The 17,349-nt window shown below is 39.4% G+C and overlaps 2 protein-coding genes across 5 annotated transcripts; one reads left to right on the top strand and one right to left on the bottom strand.

The window, feature by feature from the left end:
- Positions 1–865: 865 nt before the first annotated feature.
- srsf4 (serine and arginine rich splicing factor 4) lies at positions 866–7,760 on the top strand. Of its 4 annotated transcripts, XM_062435308.1 has the most exons (6): positions 866–1,028; positions 2,924–3,063; positions 4,878–4,984; positions 5,349–5,563; positions 5,658–5,735; positions 6,714–7,760. In XM_062435308.1, the coding sequence occupies exons 1-6, from the start codon at positions 922–924 to the stop codon at positions 7,336–7,338; spliced, it is 1,272 nt and encodes a 423-aa protein (XP_062291292.1). In that variant the 5' UTR covers positions 866–921; the 3' UTR covers positions 7,339–7,760. The 4 variants fall into 4 exon arrangements, with proteins under 4 accessions (XP_062291292.1, XP_062291293.1, XP_062291294.1 ...); XM_062435309.1 differs by lacking the exons at positions 866–1,028; positions 2,924–3,063 and adding an exon at positions 3,126–4,391; XM_062435310.1 differs by lacking the exons at positions 866–1,028; positions 2,924–3,063 and adding an exon at positions 3,126–4,342.
- Positions 7,761–8,669: 909 nt separating this feature from the next.
- On the bottom strand, positions 8,670–16,868 carry msto1 (misato mitochondrial distribution and morphology regulator 1). Its single transcript, XM_062435306.1, has 14 exons — positions 16,698–16,868; positions 15,097–15,226; positions 14,879–14,948; positions 14,605–14,680; positions 13,871–13,928; positions 13,628–13,784; positions 12,565–12,679; positions 12,208–12,342; positions 11,939–12,091; positions 11,590–11,721; positions 10,839–11,023; positions 10,461–10,565; positions 10,254–10,366; positions 8,670–9,653 (listed from the first exon to the last, which is right to left on the bottom strand). Exons 1-14 carry the CDS (start codon positions 16,779–16,781, stop codon positions 9,391–9,393), a joined length of 1,776 nt encoding a protein of 591 aa, XP_062291290.1. The 5' UTR covers positions 16,782–16,868; the 3' UTR covers positions 8,670–9,390.
- Between the last annotated feature and the right edge of the window lie 481 nt (positions 16,869–17,349).

Consider the following 17,349-nt stretch of genomic DNA (forward strand, 5'->3'; position numbering starts at 1 on the left):
ACCTCGGTCTTAGTAAGAGAGCTCTTAATTGTTTTTTTATTTATTTTATTGAGATAAATCTTACTTTATAAGAAATGATCTCCCTTATACATCCATACAGTATCCATGAAAAACATCTGAACTTAGATTGTGGTGCCTAATGGGTGCATTTACCCTAACAGCTGAAAATATTAGTTAGAAAATTAGAAAAAGTAATCAAAAGTAATGTATTTTTACATAGAGTCTAGCAGTCTTGTTTTGGATGTTCAAGGAGCCACCCTGTCTAGAAAAACATGTATACGAATGACAAATATCAGATCAGAATAGCTGGCAGAGCCCCAGAAGGATGTATCACATTATGCTTAAAATGCTTACTGAAGATATCTGACCTATCTGTAAGAGTATAAGAACCTTGTGCTCTGGAGCAAATCTTTGTCAGTGTCTCATGCATGCACACATGAACCAGGCTCGAATAAACCATGTAGTAATACAGAATTCTTGATTTGATTCATCTTGGCCGACCGATAATCATCACAGACACACGTGTCCTCATGTAATAAGTTACATTACTTTGATCAAGTAATTGAAATAGTTACATTACTTAGCCTATAACATTTTAAACTGAGTAACTAGCAATCTGTAACCTATTATATTTCCATAGTAACCTTAACAACCCTGCATATTATTAAATAAATGATTAGTCTTATTATTCACTCACTGGTATTTTTTGGTATTTTGTGGTTACCTGTCAGACAGCGCTCAGGGCAAAACTCACATTTAAAAACAGACCACCCCCCCTTTTTGTACTCGCAACCTATTGTATGAAAGGAGGCGCGCGCGTGTGTGTTTATCTTCGCAGCCTCGCGCCTCCTCTGTCGGTTCGTGCGTCCTCCTCTCCACATTTTTTCGGGAGCAGCAGCACGCGGAGCTTTTTTAGCAAGGATGTCGAGGGTGTATATCGGTAGGCTGAGCTACCGGGCGAGAGAGAAGGACGTGGAGCGGTTCTTCAAAGGCTACGGGAAGATCCTGGAGGTCGACCTGAAGAACGGGTGAGTTTGTAGCCGGCTTTGGGTGCGTTCGGAGCGGATAGACTGAGCAGGCCGCACCGGTGGGGGAGATGCTGGTCCGGGGCCTTGTTGACTGCAGCAGGCCTCACATGCTAACACTATGCTAAATAACCTTCACCACTATTAAAAAACAGACGATACATTTTGCTTAAATTGCACGTTTGTAGTTTTATCGACTTGCATTTCTACTTTCTGAAACATTAAAGTTTGAGTTGCTGTTTTGTGGTTTAATCTGGTTAAATCGGATCTGACGTGGCAATGTAGCACACTGCCTCTGTGTTTGTGTGTTCGTGAAGCTAATTATTATATAAATGCATGTTTAGTCACAATGAGTAAAATTAGACTGAATGTGCATGTGTTTATAAACATGATTTCAGCTCGGTAAGTACACATTGCACCCAAAATTAACCTTACTATAAGCTTTTAGTAGAAAACGTGAGGTAATTGGTTAATAAAGGCGGAACTGGCGCCCTCTGCTAAACGTGCAGCACCTTATATACAGGCCTGCAACTTACCATTATATTCACTGTAGTATTAGTTTCTCCATCGTGTGGTCTGTAAAAGAAATCAGAAATTGTTTTTTTTTTTTTTTTAAAGATGATCAAGACTCCACATATCCATAGCTGGTGATATTTAAGCAGTTGTGTAATACATGTCCAAAATAGCTGCAGTAATACTAGTAGTAGCAGCAGCAGTAGTAGTAGTGGTCGTAAACCTGTATTAATACAGAGATAATTGAGGGTGACTGTCATTTACAATGACATCGAGACAAATTACAAAGATTAAAGATATTCCTTAGTCCCACGATGGGTAAATTTGCAGTATTGCAGCAGCAAAGTGGAGAGTAAAAAATTAAAAAAGCGTCAAAAAAGAATAAAGAAATAAAACCAAAACAATAGTAGTATAACATATACATATATATATAACATATAGAATAATTGTAAAGGCAGAGAAGGAAAACATTAGCACAATTTAAAAAAACAAATAGCAATATAAAGAGAAAGAAATACAACAGATATAGATAGATAAACAAACAGTGATGCTTTTGTATAAACACCAGTGGAGTTTTTCTGTTCAGCTAAGTGGACTAAATGATTAAAAGCATTATTTGATAAATAATTAATATCAAGTTGTGGCTGGATCATTTGGCCATCTATTGATTTAACTTGAGTTTTCAGCTGTTAGTATTGTGTGATATCTGACTATTTTAAAAAATGTATCACAACTCAAAACATGTCTGAATTAATTATTAATTGATGCCACACTTTTTTTTTTTTTCAACATGTCAAATATTTTATCAGGCTTTACTGCTTAAATGTTTTTTATTTTATTCCTGTAAAGTACGTTGTAAATTTGAAAAGAGCTGTACAGATTTTAAGAAATGTATACACTACATCCAAGTTTGTTTTCCCTCCCTTTTGGTTCCTTTATGGAAAACAATAAAAATTATACTCATAATATTTACCTCTTGGTTTTGCTGAAGAATTTAAAAAAAGAAAAAAGCAATGCACACTGTGAACCAGGGTGTGTTTTCAGTTCACACAGATTATAACAGGTGACAATTTTTATGTCTCATTGTACGAGGAAGTTGAGCTTTACATCCTCTTTTTGCAGCGTGTCATTAATGCCACAAAATTTGCATGTAACTATACGTCCTCATAACGGCACCAAGCATGAACAAGGAAACACTGCCCCTAACAGCATGTTGTATTTCCTGGTTATTGTTCACAGCGCTAGAGACGTCGACATTTACATTATTTAAATCTGTGTCGTCCAGTTTGCTGTTTTGCTCAGTTATACTTCGCATTGTAGTGAATTTAAACATCTTAATCTGTGTTTTAACTTATGCCTTTCTTTTCCTTTTTCTTAAAATAAAGGTATGGGTTTGTTGAATTTGACGACCCCCGTGACGCAGACGATGCGGTCTATGACCTGAACGGGAAAGAGTTGTGCGGGGAAAGGGTCATTGTGGAGCACACGAAGGGACCTCGTCGCGACGGAGGCTATGGCGGAAGGAGTACGTATCCGGAAAGATTCTTGTTCTCGTTTCATATTAATAATTAATTTAATGTCATTGTTGAGGGATTTCATTCACTACAGAGAACCTAAATTACCTAGTCCACAAAAACAAATTTCAAACTTGTCCTTGGTGGCTGATGTGCATTAAATTCATATCGCAATAATCATGGTAGGAACTGTAAGGGGGTGACACTCTGATTTAAGGTGGAACGTCTGGGGGCTTTTGATACAGTAGATGGTGCCCAGAGCTGGGAGATGTTGTGAAAGCGGAGATGATGTTAAATTTGTTATTATAATACTGTAATATAGCAAAAAATACTGTCTCTTCTGGTCACAAAAGCTGTATTTTAATAAAGACAGCAATTTGGTCACATTTTCCTGTTAAACATCGAGCCATTTAAATAAAAACACAAGTTAAAGCTTTGGTCAGCATCGCCCAGCTCTACTGGCACCTTGTCTCCATTTCTGATGATCAAGCACAGCCTGTCCTCGTACTTGAAAGTTAACTTGCTTAAATTGCTTTCTTTCAGTTTTTTATTGTCTCTGAGCCATACACACCCCCTTATCCAGACTGTCTTAATTTCATCAGCATTGTTCTCTCTCAGTCAGCCATCCAGGTTTCTGATGATCCTTTTGTAACATACAGGCGTGTCTCAGTTTCTGTATAGGACACCACAGAGCTGCAGTTTTGCTTCGTATTGTCTTGCAAATAGACGAGGTAGACGATGTACGAGCAGCACTCACCACACCACTAAACAGCTTTTCTACAGACTCAACAGACGGTTTCCTTATCAGCACAGAACGTGATCAAATTTGTGTGCACCAGAGCCACCAATGACATGAAATAATATCTTCTTTTTTTCCATGTGATGTATTTTAAATAATTTTTTGGGTGAAACAAACAATGCAGCTACGTGGGAATATGTGATGGGGGAAATGGCTTTACTGATGGAAAGGGATATATGTTTTTTTTTAATTTTGAATACTGTAAAATAACCATTTGATTGTCAAATATATTGTAATTGATTGTCTTATTCAGTTTTTTTTATTTTTATTTTATTTTATTTAAAATGATTGTCAATTTAAAGGTAAAGATTTAACAAAGAACCTCAATGTTTTAATTGAAAGAGTCCTTTGCTGACTGCCTGCCCCTATTGCTGGCCATGGTGTCCCCCCTTTCCAAGAGTGTGGTTTGACCATTCTGGGCCCCTGGGCAGACCAAAAAAGGGAGCCATTGTGAATGAAGACCGCTTTTCCCATTAGGCCCAGGCCGGGTGGTGAGGATGCCATGGGGGTTAGGAAGAGATGTGGGTTCAGCTCTTATAGGTGCCTGACAAAAGAACATGTTTTGTAACAGTGAAATGTTTCTAGATAGGATAGCTTAGAAACTTGCTTTTAGTTCACCGTAAGTACTTCCTCAATCAGTTATGTATTTTGAATTTTCTTTTTTTTGTTATTTAGACAATAGGCCTATTGAACTTTAACCAAAATTTAAACAGCTACAATTGTTGTATAGGTCTAGGCTTTTAAATAAATACTATAGGAAGAAAAAATCTTTAAGTCTTTTTTTTTTTTTTTTTTTTTTTTTTTTTTTACTACTTAATAATTTTTATTCCTTTTTTGTAATATTTTTCAACTTTTGCTTTTCCCCTTTTGTTTCCTTTTTCCCAAGTCAATATTGATTATATTTTTTGTAGAGAGTAGCTTGGAGCTTAGAATAATTGCACCGTCTCAGTTGCTTTTTTGTTGTTGTTTTTTTGTGTTTTTCTTTAAAGTCCTCATTAATTTGTTCTTTCCTTGTTACCTTGAAAGGTGGATATGGACGTTGGGGACGAGACAGATACGGTCCACCGATAAGGACAGATTATCGGCTCATTGTTGAGAATCTTTCCAGCCGCTGCAGCTGGCAGGACCTGAAGGTATGCGGCTCAGTTTTCGTACATACAGTTTCATATGTCAGTCCAGTCTAAAGAAAGTCATGTTCAAAGACACCTCATAGTACAGCAGAAATGTTACCTAATATATCTGCTATGTAGCTCTTAAGAGTACGTAGTTTAGAAATGTAATGCATTAGAAGTGTTAAGCCAGTTTCACATGATTATGTAAGTACACACAGTTCTTCAGCACTGTTTTTAGTGGTGTTACATTTCCAACAGGGTTACATTGAATACTCCACACCTTACCAAAACTACGTGATTAGAAAAATTAAAAGAGAATTTACCGCACATGTTAAGCTTTAAAATAAACATGCTCACTGTGTGCGTGTGTTTCTATTCCCCGCAGGACTACATGAGGCAGGCGGGGGAGGTGACTTACGCTGACACTCACAAGGGACGCAGGAATGAAGGGGTGATCGAGTTCAGGCTCTACTCTGATATGAAGAGGGCTCTGGAGAAGCTGGACGGCACAGAGGTGAATGGCAGAAAGATCCGGCTCATTGAGGACCGGCCTGGTGCCAAACGCCGTCGTTCTTACTCTCGCAGCCGCAGCCGTTCCAGGTTAGTGTTGGAAACTGCTTTCGCACACAGCGTTATGTGTAGTGGGTCATTTTTAATTTATTAAATATGATGTACATTGTTTTTTTCCTCTCAGGTCCCGCTCCAGGAGCCGCAGGTCTCGCAAGAGCCGCAGCCGTAGCGAGAGCAGCAGCCGCAGCCGCTCCCACTCCAGGTGAGCAGTCCAAAGTCCACCAGATAAGGGGCATATCAGGCAACTCAAGTGTTTGTAGTAGTTCAGCAGTGCAAATTAACATCCAATGATAAGAATAAACTGATCTGAGAAAGCTTTGTACTTTTGTCGGATCGTTTTGAAAATTGTGTGGTGACCGTTTCCCTCCATAGCAGTGTGAAAACACAGATTTATATGATCCAAAACTTCAGAAGAACTCCTGCAGTGTAAAACATTAAACCAGTGATTCAAGCTTCTGACTGCTTTGAATCCTGAGCATATTATATAAGTTATGAAGCTTTTAATGGTCCTTGTGTCCATTAAGTATAAACATAGAATGACCTTCCTCTTCACTGCAGTTACAGTTCATAAAACTGCATTTGAAATGTTATTGCTCCCTAAATAGCCTTGTACAAAACAGACAGTGACAGCAGTTGTGGATCATTTATTGTGTATGCCCTGCAGCAGCTGGTAGTCTCTGATTGAATCATATATATATATATATGTGTCTATGTCTTTCAGGAATTGACACTTGAAAACCAGTTACACTTTTTTATAAGAAGGGGCAGGGAACCTTTTTTAGTCGACATGTAGACATTTATTCATAAGTTTAGAGCTTTGTGCAAAAGGTTTTTTATGCCGCCCTAAGAGACAGCTCTTCTCAACTGCTGGGTTTGTGTCATGGACTCCTCAGTGGCTCACTGCCAGATGTTTCTAGAGTTTAGTAATCTGAGAGCACAAGATGGCAGACATAAATGTGTGTTGCGATAGATACAAGAAATACTTTGTGCTATTTTCACCAACAAATAACATTTTTGAGCTTCTTTTATTCATGTCTGTGACCTGCTTTATGTTAAGGGGAATTTAGTCTTAGAGGTGCACTTCCTATGTCCCATGTCCTGTTTAGACTTTTTCAATGTAAAAGTTAATTCTGCTGCTTGATTTTTATTAATTTTATTCATTTATTTTCTCCCCCCACAGAGCGGCTTCACGTTCTCGCAGCCGATCCCGTAGCAAGAAGAATAAGGGCGGCAAGAACAAGAAGGAGGAAGAGGAGCGCAGCAACGGAGCTCAGAAGGGCAAGGACCGCAGCAGGAGCCGCAGCCCCAAGAGCCGCAGCCCCAAGAGCCGCAGCCCCAAGAGCCGCAGCCCCAAGAACCGCAGCAGGAGCCGCAGCCCCAAGAGCCGCAGCCCCAAGAGCCGTAGCCCCAAGAGCCGCAGCCCCAAGAGCCGCAGCCCCAAGAGCAAAAAGAGCAAGAAAGAAGGGAAGAAGACCAAGAAGGACGATTCCAGGTCCAGATCTCGCTCTCGCTCCAGGTCTCGTTCTAGATCGGGGATTAAGGATCGCTCCAGGAAATCTGGTTCAAAGGGCCGCGACCCGCCCAAAAGCGACGACGAGGGAGGCGAGCCGGAAAGGGGCTCTCGCTCCCGTTCCCGCTCCCCCGCTGAATCCAAATCCAGAGCGAGGTCTAAATCAAAGTCCAAATCTAAATCCCATTCCCCTTCACCAGTCAAAGCCCGATCCCGATCCCGATCCGCCTCCCGTTCAGAGTCCCGCTCCAAATCCCGCTCCCAATCTCGCTCCCGCTCCCGTTCTCGCTCCTAGTTCTGATTTTGGACTGTTGATCATGAGCCCTTATCCCCCTGTTTCCCCTGTTCCTCCTTTTACATTCCCCGAAACCCCCGACACGCCCCCCACCCCCTGTTTTTTGATAAATAGTTGTAGAATACCAGGCACTCGTGCTCTATGTCTTTTATGCACATGCTTCTCCATTTCATTTGACTTTTACTCAACATATTTTTTCATTAGAGCTGTCTCTGGTGGAGGTGTTTGTAAAATAACAGGGTGCAATCTCAGTTTTATAAGTTTAAATGATGGTATGGTATGTGTCTTAGCCTTTTTTAAATCAAATGTAGAAGCATACTGTTGTCTATTTGCTGGGTGGGAATATGTTGTAACATTTCACCTTTGTGAAAACCTTGTACCGTTTTATTTGAAATTTAAAAATGCCTGTTCTGGATTTCTCACTTTGGGTTTGTGTTTTTTTTAAATATACATTAATACAATAAATTTCAGTTCTTCTGTACATCTACAGATCCAATTATATCAGGAAAGTTTGTTATTCCGGTTTCTTTCCAGCTCGTTATTAGTTTGCGCTTATTAGTGGTTTAGTCATGTTCTCATGACTCCTGACCAGAGGTGGGAAGTAAGGAAGTATTTGTACTTTGTTACTGTACTTCAGTAGATTGTCCAGGAATCTGTACTTTACTTTTTTCTTACTACTTTTTTACTTTTACTCCCTACATTTGAACACATTCTTTCTACTCCTTACATTGTCAAAACAGGCTTGTTACTTGTTTCAAACTTTTTTAATTTTGCCAAGTCATCAAGAGTATCATTGACAGTAAAAATTCATTTTTCCATTTAATTTTGTACTTAAGTACATCTCGGAGCCTGTACTTTCTTACTTTTACTTCAGCAAAGGAGTTTAATCAGTACTTCTACCAGTCTTTTTTTACACAAGTATCTGTACATCTACTTAAGTACAGAATGTGAGTACTTTTGCCACCTCTGCTCCTGATAGTGTCCACCACCTAAATCCAACTTTCCATTTACAATTCTTCTGAACAAATGTATTATGTCAGATCATCTAGAATAGCAAAACTCCTCCAAGGTTTCCACTTACAAATGGCAAGAACCTCACCTCTGTAACATCCTTTCTAATAAGGAGGACATCTTTAAATTAAACCAAAGTATGCAATGCTAAAACACAGGTCTGTCAACTAGACTGTGCTGGTTGAATGTAAGTTTAGTCTAAAGCTAAAACTAATAGTTAACAGGAAGCTGAATACAGTCTTGGTAATCACACTTAATTATTCTCAGTTTATTGAAATCTTTTGCAGCTGAGTTCATCCTCAGTTTTCTTTTGTGCGTTACATTATGAGATAATAGTTTCTATGAGGAGCACTTGTGTGTTCAAGTATGCATACTGACACTTAAGTATACTTCATTTTGTCACTTTTATAAGTATGAACACAGTTACATACTGAAAAGCTGCTCAGCATTAGCGCAGTGCAGTATGGAATTAGAGCACCAGACTGGAAGCTGTCTAATCCTCACTCAGACAGATCAGAGACAGATTATATCATGTGACCCCTTTAACCATCACATTTTGTGCTGCAGTCTCCACTTCATCTTTCTGCCGTCCCTTGCTCCACAACACTCTTTCAACTGAACCAAAGGTCAGAGGTCACTGCTACCTGCTCAGCACAGAGATTCAACAATTACATCATTCTGTAAAAACAGTGCATTTATAGTGTACGCTTCGTATAAAATCATTTAATTACAGACAAACAGTCATTTAAGGAAATGTAACCACAATCCAAACATTTGCATTCATCATATGAATACTACATGTATTTCCTCCTTTATCGTCTTAATATTCCCTCCTATGCAGCAGAGTTTCATCAGTATTATTTTTGTTTCAACCTACAAGTTTTTTTAAAACCGTTAAAGTCCTGGTCCTTCAGGAAGGCACAGCTCCTCGTCTGCCTGTGTTTGTTTGTGTGCATGCAGGCTTGTAAACAAAGCAGACTGATTCCAGTCACATAAGCAGACATCAGTCTCTCCAGATCAACCGAGCGAGACTTGTCAGTGTCAGTCATCATCATCATCCTCTTCAGATGAAGAACGCATCACGCCGCTGCTGTCGTCTCGGTAACATCGAGCCATGTGGCGCAGCTGCTCCAGAGTCTCCTGGTAGTCTGCCATTTCGGGCCCATGGGTAAGAAAGCTTGGGGTCACACGGCGGATGTCGAAAGCACTGGCGCCTCGATGCAGTTCTGACAGCCACGGGTCGAGCGCGGGACCCGACTGGAGGGAAGTCATGACGGGTACAGAGGAGACCACAGGGGCCGGAGCTGCATGGAGAGATTAATTCAGAAAAATAATTAAATACAGTCGTATATGGGTCAATGAAGGGTTTTTGTGTCCATGTGGTTTAGTCAAATTCAAAGGGATAAAATTTGAAAAATGTATGAATAACTTGCACACATTATTTTTTTTGTGAAATTCTCAATAAAACACCATATCAACTAGTTTGGCATGATCTTACATTATAACTTTATTAAATAAAGGTAATGGAATACAATTGTTCTAAATATATCTAAATTTAATCTGGGAATCATGTCAATCAGGAACCGTTTACATGTTTTAAATGAAGTAATTATTTGTATAAGTACACTTAAATACACTGTAGGTGGACACATTTTTTAAAATATTTATCATTTTGTGGTTACACCATTTGACATTTTCAGGAGCATTCAGTTTACTTTTGGTTTAAAAAAATGGTGTAAATGTCATTTCAAATGTACATTTTAATAAACCTGATGCTGCTTTTAAAACTATTTTTTAAAGATATTTTTAAATTGCTCATTTTGCCAACCCTTATTTGTCACTGACCCATAAAAGATGGAGGGAAAAAAGCTGCAGGAACAAAGAGGAAATAGAAATGAACTCACAGCCAGGTGGAGGAGACTGGCTCTGCAGGAAGCCCTGAGCACAGAGGGACTGGCTGAACATCTGAGGGAAAGGTGGCGTCAGTTTACTGGGTGTGGACACCAGCTGCAGAGCCCTGCGAGGACGACGACAGAGGACGACATCGGGTTAAAACACAAACACTTAAAAACTTCTGTTAGCTTGAAGCGCGTGTCGGTGTGGAGACTCACAGAGGAGCTGTAGGATAGAAAGATCTGATGTACGACGCTAGGATGTCTTCTCCGCTGTAGAGGCTGTGCAGAGGAGTGGGCGGCTGCGTCCCCGGAGACAGAGAGCTGGTGGGAAGAACATTGCAGCATTTAGGCAACTTGTTGGAGGTTTTTTTGAAGTGATGATTAATTAGGTCGATGTTTGTACAAGCCATATTATTCCTGGGTACTAAAGCAGACAAATAACTGCAGCTTGGTATCAGGATGATCACCATGAATTAGACTCAGATTTAATGCAACAGCAAGGGTTGAAAAATTAACATCACACTTGACTTTTTGATGGATTTTTCCCACATTGTTCATATATCTAAATCCCTGAATTCATTTAACAAGACTCACCTGATCAGGTTCTGGCCTTCAAAGCCTTTGAGTGTCGCCCACTGGCCGTAGCATCGACCATCGGCTAACTCGGGGCACGTTGATAAAGGTTTCCACGGCAGCGAGTCTGCACAGGCACTAAGGGCGTCGGGGAGAGAGCCACCATGCATCATTGGAAAGGGGACGGCACCGTAAGCGGCCACCACCTACAATTTAAACCATATCAAAATTATGAAAATCTATCAATTTAAGATAAGATAATCATTTAATAGTCCCATGATGGGGAAATTTGCAGCGTTACAGCAGCAAAAATAGAAAGCATAAATAAAAAATAAAGAATAAATAATAAGTAAGTAAAACAAGCAATATATACAATAGGAAATAAAAAATAGTAACAGTGTGTTGACATGGATATTGGTGTAATGATAATATACCTGAGATTGATATTGCTCAGATTTTAAAAGTGACCAAAAAGTTAGCAATGCAAGGTGAGGAAAACAAAAAATATTCATATTTACAATCAACTATCTTACAAAAACTAAGTACATCTCATGCTGCAATGGGTATTTACTATATTTGTAAAGATCTTCAGTTTGAAGAGGAGCAAGTGGCTCGAAACGTCACTCTTGATATCCCATTAAACTATACCTGTATTGGGAGCTACAGTGTGCAGACTTTCTTATATATATCTTACATTTATATACTATACTTTTATATTTACTATACGTGGCAATTATTTTGGATGATGGCAAAACAGGAACAGCGTAGTCACCTTTCTCCCCGACATGGTCAGTGCATCGGCCACCTGCCACATGGGGACACTGTTGTTCCGCAGCCTGTACGGCATAGTGAGTGCATCCAGAGCCAAAGCCAGGACGGAGCTGGAGTGGTACCACAGTGAGGGCTGGAGGAGAGAGAGAAACGTATCATTAGTCAGTGACATAACATGCATACATATCAAGGTAAATGTTTAAATCTTGAGAAATCTTCCCATATCTATGCTTAAAATTTGGAGAATAAGAAAAACTTGAACAAAGAAATATAAAACAAAGACATATAAACATTTACAGGTTTTAAAAAGTCTCCACACATTACCATTAAACATTTCTAAAAAGGCTCACATCATAGTTTAGATGAGGAAAAGCTACAGGAGATCCGGGTCGTCTGCCCAGTCCACCGCGCAGGGTCAACGGACAGAAGAAAGAGCTGTGATTGGCCATGTTCACCGTCCCTAATGTGCAGTTTAACATGTGGTAGAAATCCTTCATCGGAGTCTGGTTGAAGAGAAATAAAGCAGTAAGTACAGAAACTCGCACAACATCTGCAAATACAAAACCTCTACAAGATAAAAACAGGCCACACAGACACTGAGTCTGAATGCATGACTCACTGAATTTGGGTGACTGACAGGTGCCAGCCCCCAGGTTAGGATGCCTCTCCCACTGTAGGAGTCCTGTAGCATCTCTGTGACCTTTGACCCCAAACCGGCAAAGCCATCGGCCAAGTCACACAGCACCTGGAAACCCTGAGAGGAATAAACAGGATGCAGACAGAGATGAGGGACATGACAAAGAAGGTAAGACAAGTCAAGAGAAAGTGAATGAAACTGGGTCAGTATTAAAGAATAAAGTAGGAAGTGTCAAATTTAACAAATTCACTGAAAAACATGGAATTATCATGCATATTTTAATATAATACAGTATAAAAAAGAATTTAGCAGGGTAAAAAAAGAAAGGATTACACGTACCTGAAGGTAATCGCACTCCTCCACGAAGAAGTGCAGTTTGTCCTCCAGATCCTCGAGCACCGACCCCTGCAGGAGAGACTCTCCCTGGCCAAAAGCCTCCAGACGGTGAGCCTCCCTGGGCAAAACAAGACCACAAAAACATGTAATATACATATATCTAAATCCATAATTTCAACATGTGCAACAAGCTTTAAAGAAAGCTATCTGAGATTCTCAATTAATTATCTTATGCCGGCGTTACACCAAATAACTTGTTAAGTGATTTCACTGTCACATACAAACTTTTCTAGAGTTGTGGTGTGTAAAGTCTCTTTCACATCTTGTTCTGATAAAATCAAACATGTTTAATATTATCAGTTTTTAATCTTGGCTGATGCAAATAATGAAGTTCAATGACATCATTGTCGGCACCCAACAGGTGCACTCTCTCCAGCACCAAACAGGGAGCACATTCTCTGTAGTCTTCTCTTTTTCCTTTTTGGCTGCTTTTTCCACAAAAGGGAAGCCAAACAGAAACAGAAGACAAAAGCTGCTTCTGTTTCTGCTCCATTGTTCAATAGTTTTTCTTCCAGTAAATTTCCACCAGGAGCAGGACGGGAAATAATCTAGATGTAGTCTTGCAAATAGTGACCCGGCAAGATCTCCAGTCTTTGCAAAATTATGACCACATTGTCTTTAGATGTGAGAGTGTGTCAACTCTAGTCTTTTCAAAGTCTTTTGAAAGACTTCTAGTGTGTGTTAGGCATTACACATATCTAAAGTCTGACACCTAATGGCAAACAGCAGATACTGAGCTGTCAGTCTGCTTTGGTACCAGATGCTTTTACCATATTTGGTGTCGTTAGTGCATTTGGTTAGAGGTCCCACAGATTTGGATTGTGACCTACAGCATGCTTTACCATCATCATTTTGTAAACTGTGGACATTTTACATACAGAAATGTAATTTTGCGATGAAACTATTTCACGATTCAGTCTTTAATTCAGACGACTATGAAGGGAAATCTCAAAGCTTTCCCTCATCCTGCCTGACACAGTGTGTGTAATCTGGTGCTGCTCTTTACCCGTCGTGGTTGTACTGGTGGATGACGGAGATGGTGCGAGGGTGCAGGTGGATCCTAAGAAAGTCGGACCACACCTTCACGCTGCCCTCCAGCTTGTAGCCCTTCTGGATGCGATCTAGCCGGCTGTTCACCGTGTCCACGCTCAGTGAGTCTGATGCTGGGAGAGATTTCAGTGTGAGAAAGAATCAACGCCATAAAATCCTGCTCTTCATGATCAATATGTTTGGGTCGGGCTTTGCATACCTGAGTGGTGAGGCTGCGAGTTGGAGTGACAATCAGCCTGAGCCAGGATCTCTCCCATCTAGAGATAAAGAGCACTGTCAGGATGGGGCTCTTAACTGTTTGAGGGTATTTGTACGAAGCTGCAATACTAAGTAGAAGTGCACATTTTGGAAAGCAGTTTGTTTCCTAGTTGCTTCTCAACTAATCAAAATGAAATGACAACATTAATTTTCAGACTAATAGGATAAAAATGTTCTGGTTTTTGGAAGACAACGAAACAACCTCTTTACAATTATACAACTAACCTATCAGCATTCAGTATATACCCTCCTTTGAATATCTACATGGGTTGTAAAACAGTAAATTAATAAACGATTGCAGCTTTGGAAGCTTATTTTTATTTTGATTGATATGGAATTATAAAACAAAACAAAAGTCAACAGAATCAGTTTATTAAAAATCAAAAAATATTGCAAGGGATCATTTTAAAGTTTATTATTAAGTTACGTTATCAGATCGGTGCATAGACTCAACAATACCTGATCCAGCATATTTTTAACAGAGGCATTTCCGACACCGTTATTGGTATTTGAACAACTCTACTAGACAGTGTTTGGTTCAGGCTGTGAGAAATGTTTCTGCTTTGGGGCTCTGCGTATTATTCTGCCTTAAAACAATATCCTGATGGTAAACTTTGTGTATTATAAAAAAAAAAAAAGGTGCTTCTCAGTTAAATTTCCACCACAAATACTCACATCCAGTTTGTCCAGATCTTCTAGAAACGAGTTCTTCGCAGGAGGACTTTCTTTATGCGTCATTAGGCTTCCCTCCCTGCCAGATGAAGCACATTTTTACATGAAGTGTTTGGTTTCCATACATATACTGGATTTAGTGGTTGTGTTTACAGCTTTAATGAGCCAACAGATTTTGGTATTTTCTGTTAAAAAGCACTCTCTGATGTTAGCTCAGGAGCCTCCTTTACACAATAGTTTAATTGTGTATTAAACAACAATAATCTCTCTCATTTACCATGTGACAGCGGCGGGATCTTTGCCGGGATCGTACAGACTTCCTTCCTGCCGTAGAGTCCGAAGACTTCCTGTAATACAGAGAGAGGGATAAAGGCAGAGCAGGTCGCTCCCTTCAGCTTCATACACAAGTCAAACATGTGGCCAACAGTAAAGTCACACCAGCACAGAAGATGTTTCCAGCATGAATAAAAGGTGTATGATAAGACAATATGTCACCTTTGAGATCCATGGCAATGAGGCGAGGTGTGTAGGTGACATGTCCGCCGAGGGTCCGTCCCTCACGAAACACGGCATCGCTCTGGATCTCACCTAGTGCCGTCTCTGGGTCGTACGATAAAGACGCATCCTGCAAACAGACACAAACACACCTCCAATTATCTGTCACAGACTATGAAGCCGAAATTACACAACAACACAATAAAAATTTGACTTTGCTGAGGAACGTGTGTTTGGAAAAAGCATTAAAATACTTTCATACATTTCAAATCAGAGGGTACTTTTTGACCTCAAGTATAAAAGACATGTTATGGTTTGATTTAACACTTTAAGTATGCTCACACTCTTGACTGGTCCTTTTGTAGGATGCCGCATATATAACTTACACTGGGAGTTCAAATTTGCTTAACATTAAAAGGTATAATATGAGTCTATGAAAATTACTTAACCATGTTTTATGCAGTCAATTTCAGATAAATAGAGAATTCCTTTAAGTCTTGGCTTTGCTACAATTATCATCCTCCATAGAGAGTTAGGTTTATTAAAAGATTAGAAATAAGTTGATCATCACAGTTTTCCAGAACCCTCGACCCAAAGAGATTTAAAATCATATAAAACAGGAAAAGCAACAAATCCTCATATTAGAGAAGCTGGAACAATAGAATAATGAATAATGTTTTATTTCCTTGATAAATGTCTTAAGTATTTAAGCAATGGTCGAAGTAGTCATTTGACAACTTGGTTACCTGACATTATCATAATTAATAATATTATTATTTTATGAGAACCTCATTATTAATAATGACTGGCAGTTACAGATTTTAGCACACATATTAAAATATTACTAGCCAGGTGTCCTATGAGGGAGATTAAAGCCCTCACTCAGTTAACAACACAGTAAGCTTTAATGTTATTATGATGAACTGAAATCCAATAAGTAGCTGATACATGAACAAAAGAAGAAAGCAGACTGTGACTCAACAAAAATGGGATTTTGGAGTTTAGAGTTGCTTTACTTTTGGGCTTAAACATCTCTATCATTCATTCAGTAGCTCAGTTAGTGTTAAAGAAGTGATTGTTCTCCAGAATATCCACCGATATGATAAAACATCACATTTTCTGATCACCTATAATGACTTGAAACTTCATCATTAGCATCTTTAACATTGTTTTATTTGCTCGTTTCCTCCTTTAACTCAGTTATACCTCATGTTTCAGGTCTGTTAAAATGACAACATGCACACCCATGTTGCTGCTACCACAGACACAGATGAGAGCAGAAAGCAGCGTGCAATAAGTCTCTGAAGTTTGACAACACATGCAAAAGCTAACACCGGTGTTATGTAGAAGTCTGTTCCCCTGTCGATATGTATTCCCCCTTCTCTCCATAACCACAACCAGTCGTCTTCTGAGGTGCTTAATCTTAACCCAAGTTTACCTTAACCCCCAACCAGCTAACCGCAACCATAACTAAACTCCAAACGCTACGAGAAACACAATTTTAAGAGAGGGGAACATTATTCGAAGGGGTGACAAACTTCGACGTAACACCGGCTAACTAGCTTTTAGCATTAGCCGCCGCCACTGATGTGTTTCCTCACCTGTAAATTCCACCAGTGAGTCCCGACAAAGTTTGAATAATGTCCGAGCTGGAGGGTGACCACCTCCCTGCAAACGCTGCTCATCGTGACACGAGAAAGGACGATCAGAATAAAAGAGAAAACGTGTCTTTAACGGACATGATGATGGACATGTTTGTGAATGACAACACTGAGCTGAGCAGCGACACTGTAGCCCAGCCCGAGCTGCTGCTTGATTGGCTGAGTGCAAAGTATGGAGGAATGTGATTGGCTGAGCAGATGACGTAAGTGCAAAGTTGGGTTTCACGGTGCCGCAGCTTCACGTGTAAGCACATTGTCAGTTTTTACTAGTAGTAGTGATAATAATAATGATAATGATAATAGTCATAATGATAATGATAATTATAATAATACATTTTATTTGTAATGCACTTTACATTTGAAGCAAATCTCAAAGTCCTACAAAGTAAAAGCATATCATCATATAAAAGACACATTTTTAAAAAATGTATAAAACATCGTTTGTTTTTTTGTTTTAGGAAAAAATATATTATTATATTCCTGTGCCATTTACATTGTTCTAAGATAAGATAAGATCAACTTTAATGTCAAACAATACATGACAATACAATACATAGTCGAAACAATACATAACTAACTAATTAACAAGACA

Source organism: Scomber scombrus, chromosome 16 (genome assembly GCF_963691925.1).
Source record: "Scomber scombrus chromosome 16, fScoSco1.1, whole genome shotgun sequence".
NCBI lineage: Eukaryota > Metazoa > Chordata > Actinopteri > Scombriformes > Scombridae > Scomber > Scomber scombrus.